This window comes from Arvicanthis niloticus, chromosome 14 (assembly GCF_011762505.2).
Source record: "Arvicanthis niloticus isolate mArvNil1 chromosome 14, mArvNil1.pat.X, whole genome shotgun sequence".
Taxonomy (NCBI): Eukaryota; Metazoa; Chordata; class Mammalia; order Rodentia; family Muridae; genus Arvicanthis; species Arvicanthis niloticus.
Window position 1 is genome coordinate 75,022,286 of NC_047671.1, and position 14,889 is coordinate 75,037,174.

General features: G+C 45.0%; 1 protein-coding gene and 1 non-coding gene across 8 annotated transcripts in view; one reads left to right on the forward strand and one right to left on the reverse strand.

The window, feature by feature from the left end:
• Positions 1-14,889, reverse strand: part of Greb1l (GREB1 like retinoic acid receptor coactivator) — a 252,689-nt gene that overhangs the window by 9,244 nt on the left and 228,556 nt on the right. For all 7 annotated transcript variants that reach the window (XM_076912998.1, XM_076913003.1, XM_076913004.1 and 4 more), the window contains 7 exons: positions 10,635-11,176; positions 10,367-10,469; positions 7,662-7,817; positions 7,234-7,373; positions 5,544-5,705; positions 5,231-5,435; positions 275-440 (listed from right to left, as the gene is read on the reverse strand). In XM_076912998.1, coding sequence (XP_076769113.1) covers positions 275-440; positions 5,231-5,435; positions 5,544-5,705; positions 7,234-7,373; positions 7,662-7,817; positions 10,367-10,469; positions 10,635-11,176 — 1,474 coding nt within the window. The remainder of the gene's footprint in view (positions 1-274; positions 441-5,230; positions 5,436-5,543; positions 5,706-7,233; positions 7,374-7,661; positions 7,818-10,366; positions 10,470-10,634; positions 11,177-14,889) is intronic.
• Positions 2,803-2,933, forward strand: LOC117720293 (small nucleolar RNA SNORA33). Its single transcript, XR_004608306.1, has one exon. It is a non-coding gene; the product is annotated as a small nucleolar RNA SNORA33 (small nucleolar RNA).

A 14,889-nucleotide genomic window follows, 5' to 3' on the forward strand; every position in this document is an offset into this window, starting at 1 on the left:
AAAGTATATATACCATTATACTTGGCCCAGAACAGATTTTGCAGCTAAGCAATACCAGGATGTGGAAATGGTGCAGGAACTTAATGATATATTCTCTTTAAAATAAAAATCTCTTAAGTAACCAGTGAGCTAGTGAGAGTAGTCTCATGACCCACTTTGCTCAGGAAAACTGTATCTCTTAATTTTCTCCAAGTGTAACTACTGCTAAAAATATCTTGTTTAGATCATTGTGTCATAACCTCCCCCCCCCCAAACTTCTTGGAAGTACCACTACCTGGTTTGCTCCTGAACACTGTGAATGTTCCACAGGACACAGGAGTCATCCATCACAACAATGAAAGGCCAGACACACTGCCGTTTGACTCCCAGTTCCTCCAGGCGATTCCTTTCCAGTTCTAGGTTGTGATATGACAGCTCCTTAATGAGGAACCTAGCAGCACCTGGAAGGCAGTACAACCATGGCTCTCCATCCTTCACTCAGACTAGTCCCATCACCTCCACTGGTATCCTGTTCATACAGGAGTGGGGTGTGCTGGAGAGAAGATACAGACGATGCTAGTTTGGTTCCTAGCACCCATGTCACGCAGCTCTAGGGAGAATCTGATGCTTTTAGTTTTTATGGGCACCTGCACTTGTGCCCAGACACATAATTTTTAAAAACTCTCCAAAAAAAGCCCCTGGGAAATGCATTTTAAAATATAGATTCCTGGAACCCATTACTAGAGATTCATTTGTTTAAGTAGTGAAGGCCAGAAACAAATCTGATCATGTATGAGTTGCATGCTGAGGAATATACTTCAAGAATTCCACTTCTCTGATACGACAGAGGACACCTCAGATGGCAGATAAAATGCTGACTAGTACCTGAGAACATGCCAAGGAGCTTGCTCTTAGAGGCAGCTACTCATGACCTGCCTCACAGTAAGCTGGAGCCATGGAGAGTGACAACAACACCTATGAAGCTTCAAGAAACGGGCACCCATCCTAGATCTGCATTTTGCAAAAGATAGGGCAGTACAGTCAGCGTATGGTACAGAGCAAGAGAAAAGACCAGAGACAAGCTGCCTGGGGAATGAGTAAATTCCATTGAGCTTGGGTTTCCTTACCACTAAGAAGTGATGACAGAGTTATATGTGATCAGGAAGGTGTCTAGCATATGGCAAGTACTATAGAGAATGTTAATGATAATCAAGATGAATTAGCTAAAATTTTAAAATGAAACCTAATGAAGCAAAATGAAACAAAATGTGGATTAAAAAGGAAAGGGTTAGTTAATGTATGGAAGAACCCCAAACAGTAGGATTAGATCAAGGTAATACTAGAATTTAGGAACACCCACCTCTCAAGAGTCTGTGGAATACTTTGAATTTTCAACATAATATAGATCACATAGGAAAAATTAACAGCTAACATGGCAGTCAGTGGTAAAAGACCAAAGATTTTCCAGCTATGATAAGGAACAAGAAAATAATGCCTGTGTCCACTTAATAGTACTAGAAGTCCTAGCCAGAACAATTAGGCAAGTAAAGTGAACTGAATTACGAAATAGTAAGATGGGCTGGAGAGATGGCTTAGTGGTTAGGAGCACCAACTGCTCTTCCAGAGGTCCTGAGTTCAGTTCCTGGCAACCACATTGTGTCTCACAGCCATCTGTAATGGGATCTGATGCCTTCTTCTGGTGTGTCTGAACAGAGCAATGGTGTACTTATATACATAAAATAAATAAATTTTTAAAAAAGAAAAGAAATAGTAAGATGATGTTCCCTGACCATATATCATATATGGAGAAAATGCACAGAAAACTTAGAACTGATGAGATAATTCAGTAATTTAAAAGGAACAGTCTAAGGAATTTAGTTTTATTATAGCATGAAAAAGAGTAAAATACTTAGGAATACACTTAGCCAAGAAGGCAAAAGAAAGTACAGTGAGAAATACTGTTTTGTAGATAACCATACTTCCTAAAGATCAACAATGTAATGTATTTTCTAAAATGTTTTCATAGAAGCAGAAAAAAATTATTCTTAATGGAATCGGAGGGCACCTCAGATTGCAACCAAAGTCGAGGTATTATTGATGTAGGCAATGATTTTGTAGCAGCTCAAAGGGTGAAAATAGATAAAGTGGCTCATATCAAACTAAGATATAAGCTTTTGAAGCCAAATCAGTAGAGTTGAGACAACCTACAAAAATAAGAGACAGCATACAGAGTGGGACAAAATCCTTGCAAACGACTGATGCAACAAGGAATTAAAAAAAAACTGCGTAGCAAATAGTTAAATTAGAAAGTGGACTGGCTTGGAAAGACTGTCTGACTTTACTCTTAGCACTTGAGAGTTTTAGACAGGAGAATCACCAATTCAAGACTGGCCGTGGCTACCTAGCAATTCCACTCCAAATAGCCCACAACCATAGATGCTCAATATCACCAACCATCAAGGAATGCAACTCAAAGCTTTCATGATGGCATCTCACCTCAGAATGGTTGTCTCTAAAATGTATCCTTAAAATGACTGATCCATGCTCACAAGGGTGCAGAGGGAAAGGACCTCATGCATGTGGATGTAGCAGCAATTATAGAAAATGTGCAAAGTCCTAAAGCAACTGAAGCTGGAAGTAGCATTTGATCCAGCAAGTCCACTGGTTGGTGTATTTCCAAGAGAAAGAGAACCATTTTACTGAAGAGACACTTGTAATCTCTTGTCTGTCCACATCTTCAATAATGGGACCAACCTACATTCCCATAGATAAAGACAATATGAGATACAAGATACTTTTTGGCCACAATAAGAATGGAATCCTAAGTCTGCCAATTAGTCTGCCCATCTGAATGTGTTTCTTCAGAACTTCTGAAGAATCTGGTAATAGTGATGGCATATTGTGAGCCTGAAGGACGACTAAAGTCTTCCAGGTCCTTGAAAATGGCTACAATATTGTGACGTTGGAAATCATTTTTTATAAACTTCCAATTAAAATTTCATTGTAGTTAGTTTTAAGAATTTAATCTTAAAGACAGTAAACAGCGTATAGTTTTTTTTTAATAGGACTGAGGCAAAGAATGTCAGGCGAAGGTTGTCATCAAGTACTTCAAATGCAAGAAATGAACAACAACAAAAATGGCCTGTAAAAAAAAAGTAGGCTGGACAGATGGATCAGTGGTTATGAGCACTTCCTGAGGACCCAGGTTCAGTTCTTAGCACCCACAAGGCAGCTCACGCTTGTTTATAACTCCAGTTCCAGAGGATCCAACACCTTCACACGGACATAAATGCAGGTAAAATACCAATGCACATGAAATAAAAACAAATTAAAAAAAAATGAAGCCAGGTAGTAGTGACACATGCTTTAATCCCAGCACTTGGGAGGCAGAGGCAGGCGGATTTCTGAGTTTGAGGCCAGCCTGGTCTACAGAGTGAGTTCCAGGACAGCCAGGGCTACACAGAGAAACCCTGTCTTGAAAAAACCAAAAAAAAAAAAAAAAGAACACCAAACAGGAGGAGTTAGTTATAGTTTCCTATAGTATAATGGATTAAGTTGGTTGAAAACAACATATGATACACTTCAAAATGACTGTAAGAATACAAAAGTTCCAACACATAAAAGTGATTCCTAAAGGAAGTGCATATACTCTTGATTTGACTATTCTATATTACATACATTATCATAGACCATACAAGTTTGCAAATATGTGTACATTTTTTAAAGTTGCAGGTATTATACTTCTTCCTTTTGAAACTTAAAGTCGTGTGCTAGTGACATAAAGACAGATATATAAAGAGTCCCAAAATAAACATATATGACAAGGGTGCCAGTGCCCTTCTGTGGAGAAGATCTCTTCTCAGTAACAGTTCTGGAGCATCTGATAGCCACATGAAAAAAATGAAGTTGTGTCCTTATCGCATGAGAAATTAATTAAAATGTTCCAGTGACCAAAGCAAAAGCCAGCATGATAGAGCATTACAAGGAAACAGAGTATGGAGTAATGACAGAGAAGTTGACAGTGGTCTGTGTGTGGGGACAACATTCAGCAAGGGAAAGAGACAAATGGGACTCCATCAAAACTAAGAACTTAGGACATCAAGGGCATTGTTATCATTGGAATGGGTAAAGATATAAGATGACATCTTCTGAGTTAATACTGAAATATAAAAGACCTCTGTAAATTAACAGAGTGATCCAGGTGAAGAAATGAGTAGCGGATGTTGGAAGACATTTTTCTAAAGCCTAAACACATGGGAGTGCTCGGTACGCATGTCTTGTGCACATGCTGCAGTATTAACTACGTAGGTGACTGAGGCAGGAAATCACTTAAGCATCTGAGAGGCCTGAACTTCAGTGCCCAGCACTGAGCTAAGAGGAAGATTACAGTCACAAATCATTACGGAACTGCAAATTAAAATCACAGTTAAGGACTACCTCAGACACCGACAGAAACAAACGGGAAAAACTTAAATACTGCAGCACAGGAAGGGTATGGCTCTGAAACACTGGTTCAGTTAATAGTTTCCTGTGTATGGGAAATGTGATCTAGACACCCTAGTGCCCACACTCAACAGGTGATGCTCCTCTCTGGGAAAGTGTCTTGATGTTCTTTTTCCTGTGAAAAAGCAGGGTTGAGCCTGTCTGACACTTGCACTGTGTCACAGGTAGATATCTTGACAAGACTAGACTTGCCTTGTGCGCCTAGCAGAACACAGTGGAGGGACCCTTTAAATCATCACTACCCATGGTAAGGACACATCTCTTCTCATGGATACATTTTGGCCCTAGGATGTCTACACTAAGAAAGCTTCCCTAATCCTCCTCAGGGTGTTCAGTATTCCAGTGATTTAGTCCTTACTAGTCTTCAGAAGTTAAACATTGTGAAAAACTGAGCAAAAAAAAAGGGGGATGTAAAATTACAGAACAGGGGAGAGGGAAGAACTCAGAGTTAAAAGACCTCTGTTTGCACTTGGGAGGTAGAGGCAGGTGGATTTCTGAGTTCAAGGCCAGCCTGGTCTACAGATCGAGTTCCAGGACAGCCTGGATTACACAGAGAAACCCTGTCTTGAAAAACCAAACCAAACCAAACCAAACCAAAAAAACAAAACAAAACAAAACAAAACAAAACAAAACAAAACAAAACAGGCCTCTGGTCACAGGGCAGGGCAATTCCCAAAGGCAAGCTCTGGAAAACGATGGAGTTCAGTTTGTCTGCTCAGCCCTTCTCCCACCTCAAGGGCACTCTTACCCACGCCTGCGTTATTGAACATGCCAGGAAGCACCAGCATGATGTGGTTGGGCCAGTATTTTCGGTATAGTGGCATCTCATATTCTTTGACTACCAGGAGGTGAAGGTGGCTGATGCCCTCCATGGCATGGAAAAGGTTTAGGAGTCCATGCTCATGGCGACCACTGGAAGGAGTGAAGATAGGACTCTTGACTGCATTTACATTCTGTGAAAAGGAAAAGTGAGAGAGAATGGGAACGTAAACCTTAGATGCCGGCAGCTCAGAGAGCCTCCACCCAGGGATCAAAGCCCTCACATCCAACACTCTGCCCACCTTGTCAGAAACCAGGGGCAGCCGCATGCTTTCCAGATGTCTGCCTTGCTTGCTGAAGACAAAATGGCTCTCTTTGGACTTGGGGATGATGAAATAGAGCTGGACTTCTTCTCCCAGCATAGAAGAGGAGAATGTGAATGCATGAAGCGTGGAATCAGACATCTAGATTTGCAAAGAAGAAAGAGAGGGAGGTCAGTATGTGTTTCCAAACGTCCAGGCCATTCTTTTAGATTTTTGACACATATAACTGACATGAATAAGTGCCACCAGACATTCTGGCTGCGAGGAACAACATGTAAAAGGTTTTATCATCTACTAGCTGTTCCTGGTGCAGGAGCCAACTATGCAGCCCCAGTAAAGACTCTCCCAGAGCAAGTCCCACCGGCACTGCTGTATTCTGCACACCCTTAGGACAAATGCTCAGTCTTAAAGACAAGATCTCTATGGGCTGCCCTGCTATATACCTTCTCCAGACACCAGTCACAGGACAGTTCTGCTGTGAGTCAGACTGAACACCTTAAGTATCAGCTCTTAGATAGTAGGGCTAGAGTTAAAAATGTGTCTGTGGCACCGATTTTTCTGGTTACAATGAAGGATGAAGGGATTCCAACATTTAGTGCAGAATTCTGACATCAGGGAAAGACCATGTGATTCATGAAAGCCAAGAATAAGTCCAACCTGTCTGTAAAGTTGTTGGGAAGTTCACATGTTCAGGAACCCATTTCCGTGAATAATTATAAAAAATGGGTCTTTATGGGCTGTACAGTGAAGCCAATAATTGGTTTAATGGAAGGATAACAGATTTTCATCAGCATTTAAATCAAAGCTTTCCTAATAGTTTTAACCTAAATATTATATTTCAGAAAAATTAATAGTTCCCCTCCCCAAATTCTGGTTTGTTCTGCATCACAAATATGGAGATATTATATTTGTATTGTAATCACACAGAAATGTCAAGAGGGGTTTTCATTCACAAAATTTCTCAACACCTATAATTCATGGGCCATGGTGTAGTGAGGGAACCAGCTCCTACATGCATACACAATTTAAAAAATTGTCAGCAGACTAGTAACCCACCAAGAAACAAACGGATGCAACAGATCAACAGTTAACTTGTAACCTAGTTTTCAATGCATTCTTTCTATCTAGTGTCTATTGAATTTCAGAATATGCTTTTAAGGGGCAGGGGATGGGGAGGATGGTCCTGAGAACCAGGTTTGGGAAATTTGCTCAGCACAGCCTTGAAGCAGCAGGGTCTCAGGTGCTCAGTGCCACGACATAAAGCTCCAGGAGAGAAATGGGGACATGGGGAAATAACAGGGTACTGTTTCCCCTTCTGTGAATAAAGATATACTAGGCAAAAAATGCCTAAGGGCTGGGAGTGCTAGACCATGTATTGTCACTTTTGAGACCCTGGGATATACATATATCTAACCCCCAAAATAGTAGAAAATAAAACCAGGCATGGTGGGCATGCCTAATTCCATTCAGTGTGTTGGAGGATTGTGAGTTCGAGGCCAGCCTGAACAGTGAGCTCCTGTACCAGGAGGAAGATGGGGGGTTGGGGAGTGCTGAGTGACAGTAAGAGTTTCTCTGGGGCCTGAAGCCAGGAATCTCAGGTTTCATCCTCCCCACTTCCCAGAGGGTCTACAGGGGCAACGGAGCTGACAGGCGAGGGCAGAGGCTGCACCTGGGAGGCGGGAGTGAAGTCCATGTACTGGTGGCACTGTTCACAGTGGTGGAAGGTATTGTAGGCTGCGTACTGGGTCAGCATCATAGACATGGTTTCTCGTTTCCGGGGCTCCTCAACTTTGTATTCCTTTATTACTTCTGCATATAAAGAGAGGAGTAACAGTTAGCTCCATGACACACTCATGGAGCTTGGAAAGAAATGCCCATTTCTCATAAAGACTTTTCAAAGGACTATATAACTTGAGCCCTGACAAGCAAGTTTAAAAACCAAGATGTATGTATAGTGTGTATGTTCATGCATAAGAGTGAAACACAGAATGATTATGCTCTTCTCAAAGGAGTGTACTGTCTTCCTAGCCCACCTCAAGTCCCAATTTAGAGTTCCCTTGACCTCCACATAGCCAAGCCTGACTCTGCAGGACTGACCTTGTTTGATCCCAGCCAGCTTCTCACTGTAGACCAGGCTCATCAGACTGTACTTGGGATCGTGCACACTGATGTCGAAAGGCATTTTGCTGAAGGTCTCGATGTCAGGCCAGGGCTCTCCCTCTGACTGGCTCAGTTCGCTTTTATCACTGTGATCTAGGGCAGGACAGGGCACAAGACAGGTGGGCCCACCTCCTTCCCTCCTCACCACCACCCTGAATGGGTATATTTACCTGTTTAAGAAAATACCTGCATCACCTCCATCCTGAAGCACAAAGCCCAGGGAGGCATTTCTGAGAAGGGAGCTCTCTTATGCCAGAGTAGAAGGAACCAAACTGATTCCTTCAGACTTCATTGGGAAGAGGATTTTCCCTCACTGGCCCTGAATTAGTTTCTACAAACTGGAGTTTGTCCAGTTCACAAACTCCAGTGCCATTAGATTAATCTGCCAATTCCCCTTAAAAAAACACTTTAATGGATGATCAAAACTCTCAGCTTTAGCGTGGGGTTTTAAGGCACTGATGCCTGGATAATATGGTTATTGTTGTTTCTCAATAGCAGGGGCTGAGTGGGCAGCATCACACATCCCAGGCAAGAAACCTGACCATTGAGCCATGGCCCCAACTTTCTATAAAAACTGGTGACAAGGATGGCTAATCTTGGGTATCAATTTGACCACATCTGACATCAACTAAAACTCGTGTATCTGGGCATACCTGTGGAGGGTTTTTTGCACTGGACCATTCGAAGTCAGAAGACCCACTTTAAATCTGGGCCACGCCAGTCAGCGAAGGACATGGAGGACGGAATCTTTTCCTTTTTGTCTGCTTGTCCTCACTCTCGCTAGCAAGTTCTTCTATTCAACTGCTAAGGCATTACCACCTACTTTTTTTTTGAATTCCAATGTAGACCAAAGACCAGCAGAGATATCCAGCCTGGTGGACTGAACAACAGCTTTCAAATTCTTGGCCTTTCCATTGGGAGGGCCATTGTGCACTGGGCAGGCCACAGCCCGTAAGCCACTCAAATACATCCCATTTTAATATGAATAGATTTACTCAGTTCTGTACTTCTAGAGAGCCCCGACTAATGCACGTTCTCACTAGGTTGACCAGGTTCAGCTTGGGTCTGTGCTAGAGCCCAGGCAAGCCTTGATGGTATCTCCCCCCTGCCTTAGCTGGGATTTCAGCCTGAAGCTGCCTGAAGTTTTAGGATGCAATGAACATAGTTCCAGTGTATGTGGTACATTAGACCTACTAAGTGCTCCATATTCCAGCACATACTTGTTTCCTCCTGTCCCCCTCACAGGACCCCTAAGAGCAGTGAAGACAAGTGACCCAGGTGCCAGTGCCGGCCTTTGGGCATTTCTAGAGCTTGAATCCTGTCCCAACCCTTAGTAATCACCCCTCTAGGCACAGACTTAACCCCTCAAAGTACCAGGTTCCTGTAGGTCTCAGAGACATTAGGGATGGGAGAAGGCACATAGTCTATGCACAATAGATGATAGTAATTAGTAATGTGTAAGTTCAACATGTAGTTGACGATAACTCATTAGGTCCAGGTGCTTTGCTGCTAGCTTAGTGACCTGAGTAGAGGACCCATGTGGTGGAAAAAGAAATTGGACACCCCAAAGCTGTCCTTTCTCCTCAACATATGCCCGTGGCCATTCACCCCTTCCATACACACATATGTACAATAATATGTAATAATTTTCTAACGTAGCATGAACTACATTGAGAAAAAGCCCATGATTAGAGTATAGCTATTATCTTTTTAATATAAATGACATTTGATTTTTGCCCAGAGTTAACCTTGAGTTGCAGTTGGCATTTTCTTTGCAGTCTAAGCATAGTGGGTAGGAAGCGACAGAGAATGCCTTGGCCAACCAAGGGGAGATCACATGACTTCTGTAGCCACATCTTGGGTAAAATCAAAGGCTCCGATGCCAGGAAGCACAGGGCAGATCTGGCAAAAACCACAGGGCTTACCTGTCTAGGCAATGACCCTACCAAAGCTGTATGAAACCCAGCTGGCTGCACACTGGGGAGGCCCCCAAGCTGAGAGCCATAGTTCACTTGGGATTACTTGCTGGGCATCTTGTCTTCATGCCCACAACAGCTTTGCAGCATAGGTGCCCTAGACACCAGAGGGTGAAGCAAACCTGGCTCTTGGGTCTCATCCTTGGTCATGGCCTCACCTGTGTTTATCTCTTGGGTCTCATCCTTGGTCATGGCCTCACCTGTGTTTATCTCTTGGGTCTCATGCCTTGGTCATGGCCTCACCTGTGTTTATCTCTTGGGTCTCATCCTTGGTCATGGCCTCACCTGTGTTTATCTCTTGGGTCTCATCCTTGGTCATGGCCTCACCTGTGTTTATCTCTTGGGTCTCATGCCTTGGTCATGGCCTCACCTGTGTTTATCTCTTGGGTCTCATGCCTTGGTCATGGCCTCACCTGTGTTTATCTCTTGGGTCTCATCCTTGGTCATGGCCTCACCTGTGTTTATCTCTTGGGTCTCATGCCTTGGTCATGGCCTCACCTGTGTTTATCTCTTGGGTCTCATCCTTGGTCATGGCCTCACCTGTGTTTATCTCTTGGGTCTCATCCTTGGTCATGGCCTCACCTGTGTTTATCTCTTGGGTCTTATCCTTGGTCATGGCCTCACCTGTGTTTATCTCTTGGGTCTCATCCTTGGTCATGGCCTCACCTGTGTTTATCTCTTCCTCATCACACACATCCACCTCCAGCAGCCGGATGAGCATTCGGAAAAGGATCCTAAGGAACTGCAAATAGGAGCCAGTCTTTCCCACCTGACAGAGATGTTTTCCATTGAGGAAGGGTGGAGGAAGGAAAAAGAAAAGAGATTTCTTTCACACTTTGGCTCTTTAGCTGAGGTCTGAAGAGGTCTTCTGTCACCCCTGCCCACTCCCAAGATGTCCCCTGACAGCCAAGACAGGGTCCTGTTCTATCCCTACCTGGGGGGGGCCAGTGAGCAGCAGCCGCCTCGGGTGCAAGGTTCGAGCGCCCGAGATGGGGTCTGGCTGGTTGCTGTAGTCAGCGTGGTGCTGCCGGGCTGAGGTCCACTGGCGGTAATAAAGGGACTGCTCCTCGCTGCTCATGTCCTTGTGCAGGCTTGGCCGCAGGGAGCTCACCCAGGCCACATCAGCATGGGGCAGCAAGGAGGAGGAGGGTGGCAGCCTGCTGCCCTTCTGGGATCCCAGCAGGCTGTATGCAGCTTTGGATAAGATCACCACAGGAGGCAGGACCGTGTGTAGATCCTGGGGCTGCCCTGACCATGTAAGAGCCTGGGCACTCGAGGATGAGGACGAAGAAGGCTTGGAGCTACTGGCCATCGGAGGGCCCAAGGAGTCACACTCCTGCTTCAGGATCTCCGAAGCTACGGAGGTGCTGGCAGAGACCCCTTCATCCAGCTGAACGCTGGTGGTGGGAGTCAGAGGCTGCTGCTGGGGTTTGCCAGCTGTGCTAGAGGAACTCACCCCATTCTCCATGATGGAACCTGGAAGAGGACAGTGGAACTATTCTATTACCACCCTTCCCTGATGTCAAGGTCAGGAGATAAAAACTACTGACGATTCTGCCCCAAAGCCAAAACAAAACAAAATACAAAACCCCAAACCCAACCAACCAACCACCACCAAAACCTTTGGACTGTAGACACAGTGATGGAACATTCTTTCTACCTCAGTCTCCCACTTTCTCCTGCTCCCTTGCACTGGGTTGTGGGTGGGGTAGGCCAATGGGAGACAACAGTTAGAAGCTGGGTCTATGTCCCCAGCTTCCTTCCTAAATTGTCCCCCTGGATGACACCTTTCTCCAGGAAGCCCAGCAGGGTTCACTGGGTCACTGGCTCCTAGTACTTTGCTGCCTTCTGTTCCTTTCCTGGAGCCTACCCGCAGTTTTGGAAGTAGTCCCTCTATTAAAGGTTCTCCCAGCTCTTCCTTCAGATGGCAGTGGACTCACAGGCTCCACAATCAAGTCTTTTTCAGTGACACTTGCTGCCTTGGTGGCTGAGAGCCTTATACCTCGAAGTTCTCTGGTCTGTAGCCATTTCCTAAACCAAGGTAGGAATGGAGGGGCTAGACATTAGACCTGCTCCAGATAAGGAGCTGAGTCTCCAGTGTCTTTACTTTGTCCGTTAATGTTTAGTAATCTTTTCTGTAGAGCTTCCTAATATTTATGGCTAAAGACCCTCTCTGAGCTCAAATGGGTGCTGTCCAGCCTTGCAGTTCCAATCCCAGCTATGGGAGACTGACAGATTAACCATTAACTGCAGTTGTTAAAAGTAAACCTCTCTTGGGTTGGAGAGATGTGGCTCGCCACTTAAGAGCATATACTGCTCTTCAGCTTAAGTCCCAGCACCCATGTCAGGTGGCTCACAAAGGCCTGTACCTCCAGAAGATCCAATGCCTATGGTGTCTGTGGTCATTGCAACCTTGTGCACACATCCCCAAGACACGCAAGCGTGCGGGCACACACACACACACACACACACACACACACACACACACACACACACACACACACGAGAGAGAGAGAGAGAGAGAGAGAGAGAGAGAGAGAGAGAGAGAGAGAGAGAGACCTATTAAAAAAACAAAAGTACTTTTCCCCAAAAGCAAGGCTCTTTACTGCTCCTGTGACCATGGGGGCTTTCGGCTATTGAGATCAGTGCCCTGCTCCACACTGTATAAAACATTCTGAGGGAGAATGACTGTATCAGCCTGCATGGGTCAGCCATCCAGAACTGAGTAATCAATGACTTGTTCCTGGAAGTAGGAAGGGAGCCACCCTGCAAGTTTACTGGGGTGAATTGAGACTGCAGGGGATATGAGTATATTTAAATCCTATAGAATTTACTGGACACACTGTACCAAGGAAAAGGTATGGGTAGCTCCCTCTCCCTTGTAAAGTGACAGCTAGCACAGCGATGGCATGGTCCCATATCAACCTGTCATCTACTGCCTAGGACTAAGGGTGCCCTTGTCGCTCTTGCAGCTCCCTGAGCTCCCTGCTGCTCTCGCAGCCTCCAGCTGGGACAGCCTGCCCATCTGTTCCCTATCTGGACCTGGACTTAACCTGTCCATTTGCAGTCCCTGATGCGCGCTTCCTGCTCTCGAACCCTGCTTCCGTTTCCAGTCCCTGACTCACTTCCGGCTCTCAAACCCGCTTCAGCCGTTCATCTAGTAGTTGAGCTCTGTAGCTTCACTTGGAAGTTGACAACAGCGCCTCCTCCTGGCTTTCCACTGTTTTTTTTTTTTTTTTTTTTAATATTTATTTATTATGTATAAGGACACTGTAGCTGTCTTCAGACACACCAGAAGAGGGCATCAGATCTCATTACAGATGGTCGTGAGCCACCATGTGGTTGCTGGGATTTGAACTCAAGACCTCTGGAAGAGCAGTCAGTGCTCTTAACCGCTGAGCCATCTCTCCAGCCCCACTGGTTTGTTTTTAATACAATCATTTTCTCCACCCACTTCTGAACCCTCCTGAACTCTGCTGCAGCCTCCTTAACCTGCTTTCATTCCGACACATTTACATATATCTGTAGATGCATGCATACATCCACCTTTCCATACATCCATGTGTGCTGTGTGATGAGAATTAATATTAGTTATTAATACTAGAATAAAGAACCTGCATTCACCTCAGTCAGGCTTCCAATGAAGGCAGATTACATGATAAATCAGCCACTAAACCTCGTGAGTTTGTTACCGAGTTCTGACATCGGAAGGACAACGTCAGAATCCTCACAGCGCACACATGACGTCAGGCACTCAGCAGAGCCTGCCTCCCACTTGTAGTCTCGGCATAGCTGAGGGAATCCAGGGCTTGGGTCTGTAGGGTCTGAGTTTTCAGTGTTGACCGGGCTTTGTCATGAGACTTTGTGGGTTTCTCAGAGCAAGTCAGGACACTGGTGGCGAGTGGGGCAGACACTGGAGGAGTGTCTCTGAAAAGCCACTGGTAGGGCAGCTACAGTGACACCTCGGATGTTTCGAGCACTTGCTCTGCTTGCAGAAGACTGGGGCCCAGCTCCCAGTATCCACATGACAGCTCACAACCGTTAATATCTCCCATTCCAGGGGACCTGATGCCCTCTTCTGACCTCCATGGGCACCAGGCATTCAGGTATCTACATACAGGTAGGCAAAATACACACACACACACACACACACACACACACACACACACACACACACACACACGATAATTTTTAAATCTTTTTTTAAAGAGAGCCATTAGGAAGGGAACAATTTTCCCCCCACCCAGACATTTCCCCCCACTCACTTCCCCCCACCACTCACTTCCCCCCCCTCACTTCCCTCCCCCACTCACTTCCCTCCCCCACTCACTTCCCTTCCCCCCACCCACACATTTCATTACCTTCCCCCACTCATCTTCCTTCCCCCTACTCATTCATTTTCCTTCCTGGCCTCATATTCCAAGATCTCAGAGATTATATTTCCCCTCATTCTGTTATCTATACTGTTCTCTGGCTTTTTCTGAGCTGGTTTCAGGAAAATTGAGGAGCCTACAGTGGTGGGGTTGAGGAAGGAGGGGATGGGCAGACCTGCTGAGGAACAGCAGCTGAGTAAGTACAGATAGGAGGGCCCTCGGGCCATCAGTCATCCAACAGCTGCTGACAGAAGCAAATGGAGACCTGTGTTAGCTGGGCACAAGTATGTGTGTGCTTACACATGCGTGTCTGAGCAATAACCTGATCTCCATGCTAATTCAGAGAGTGGATGGGGGTGCTTCACTTTAGTCTCTTCCTTGTACTTTGATATATTATCTGGTTTTTCTACATTAAGCTTTATTACTTTCATAATAAAATAAATCTGGAAATAGGGTTGCATTTGCTGTATTACAATTTACAAAAAAAAGTAAATTTATACCAGGCCCTTCAGTGAAAACTAGTAAAAGCCTACAAAAGTAGAAAAGCCTACAGTATACAAACACTTGAAAATAAGTACTTAAGATAACTAGTCATCCATCCACCCATCCAGCCAAACATTTGTGCCAGACACTAAGCAAACCTAACACAAACTTAGAGCTTCCAACTCTAGCCTGAGAATAGGTATTCATGCAAATGTGAGCTCTGGAGTAACTGGAAGGAGATGGGGAGGCATCAGGGAGCAGGCTCTGAAGCAAACTGATTATGGTTTTTGCCCATCACTAAGCTCATTGTTAAACCCAGAGAAAGCTGTACCC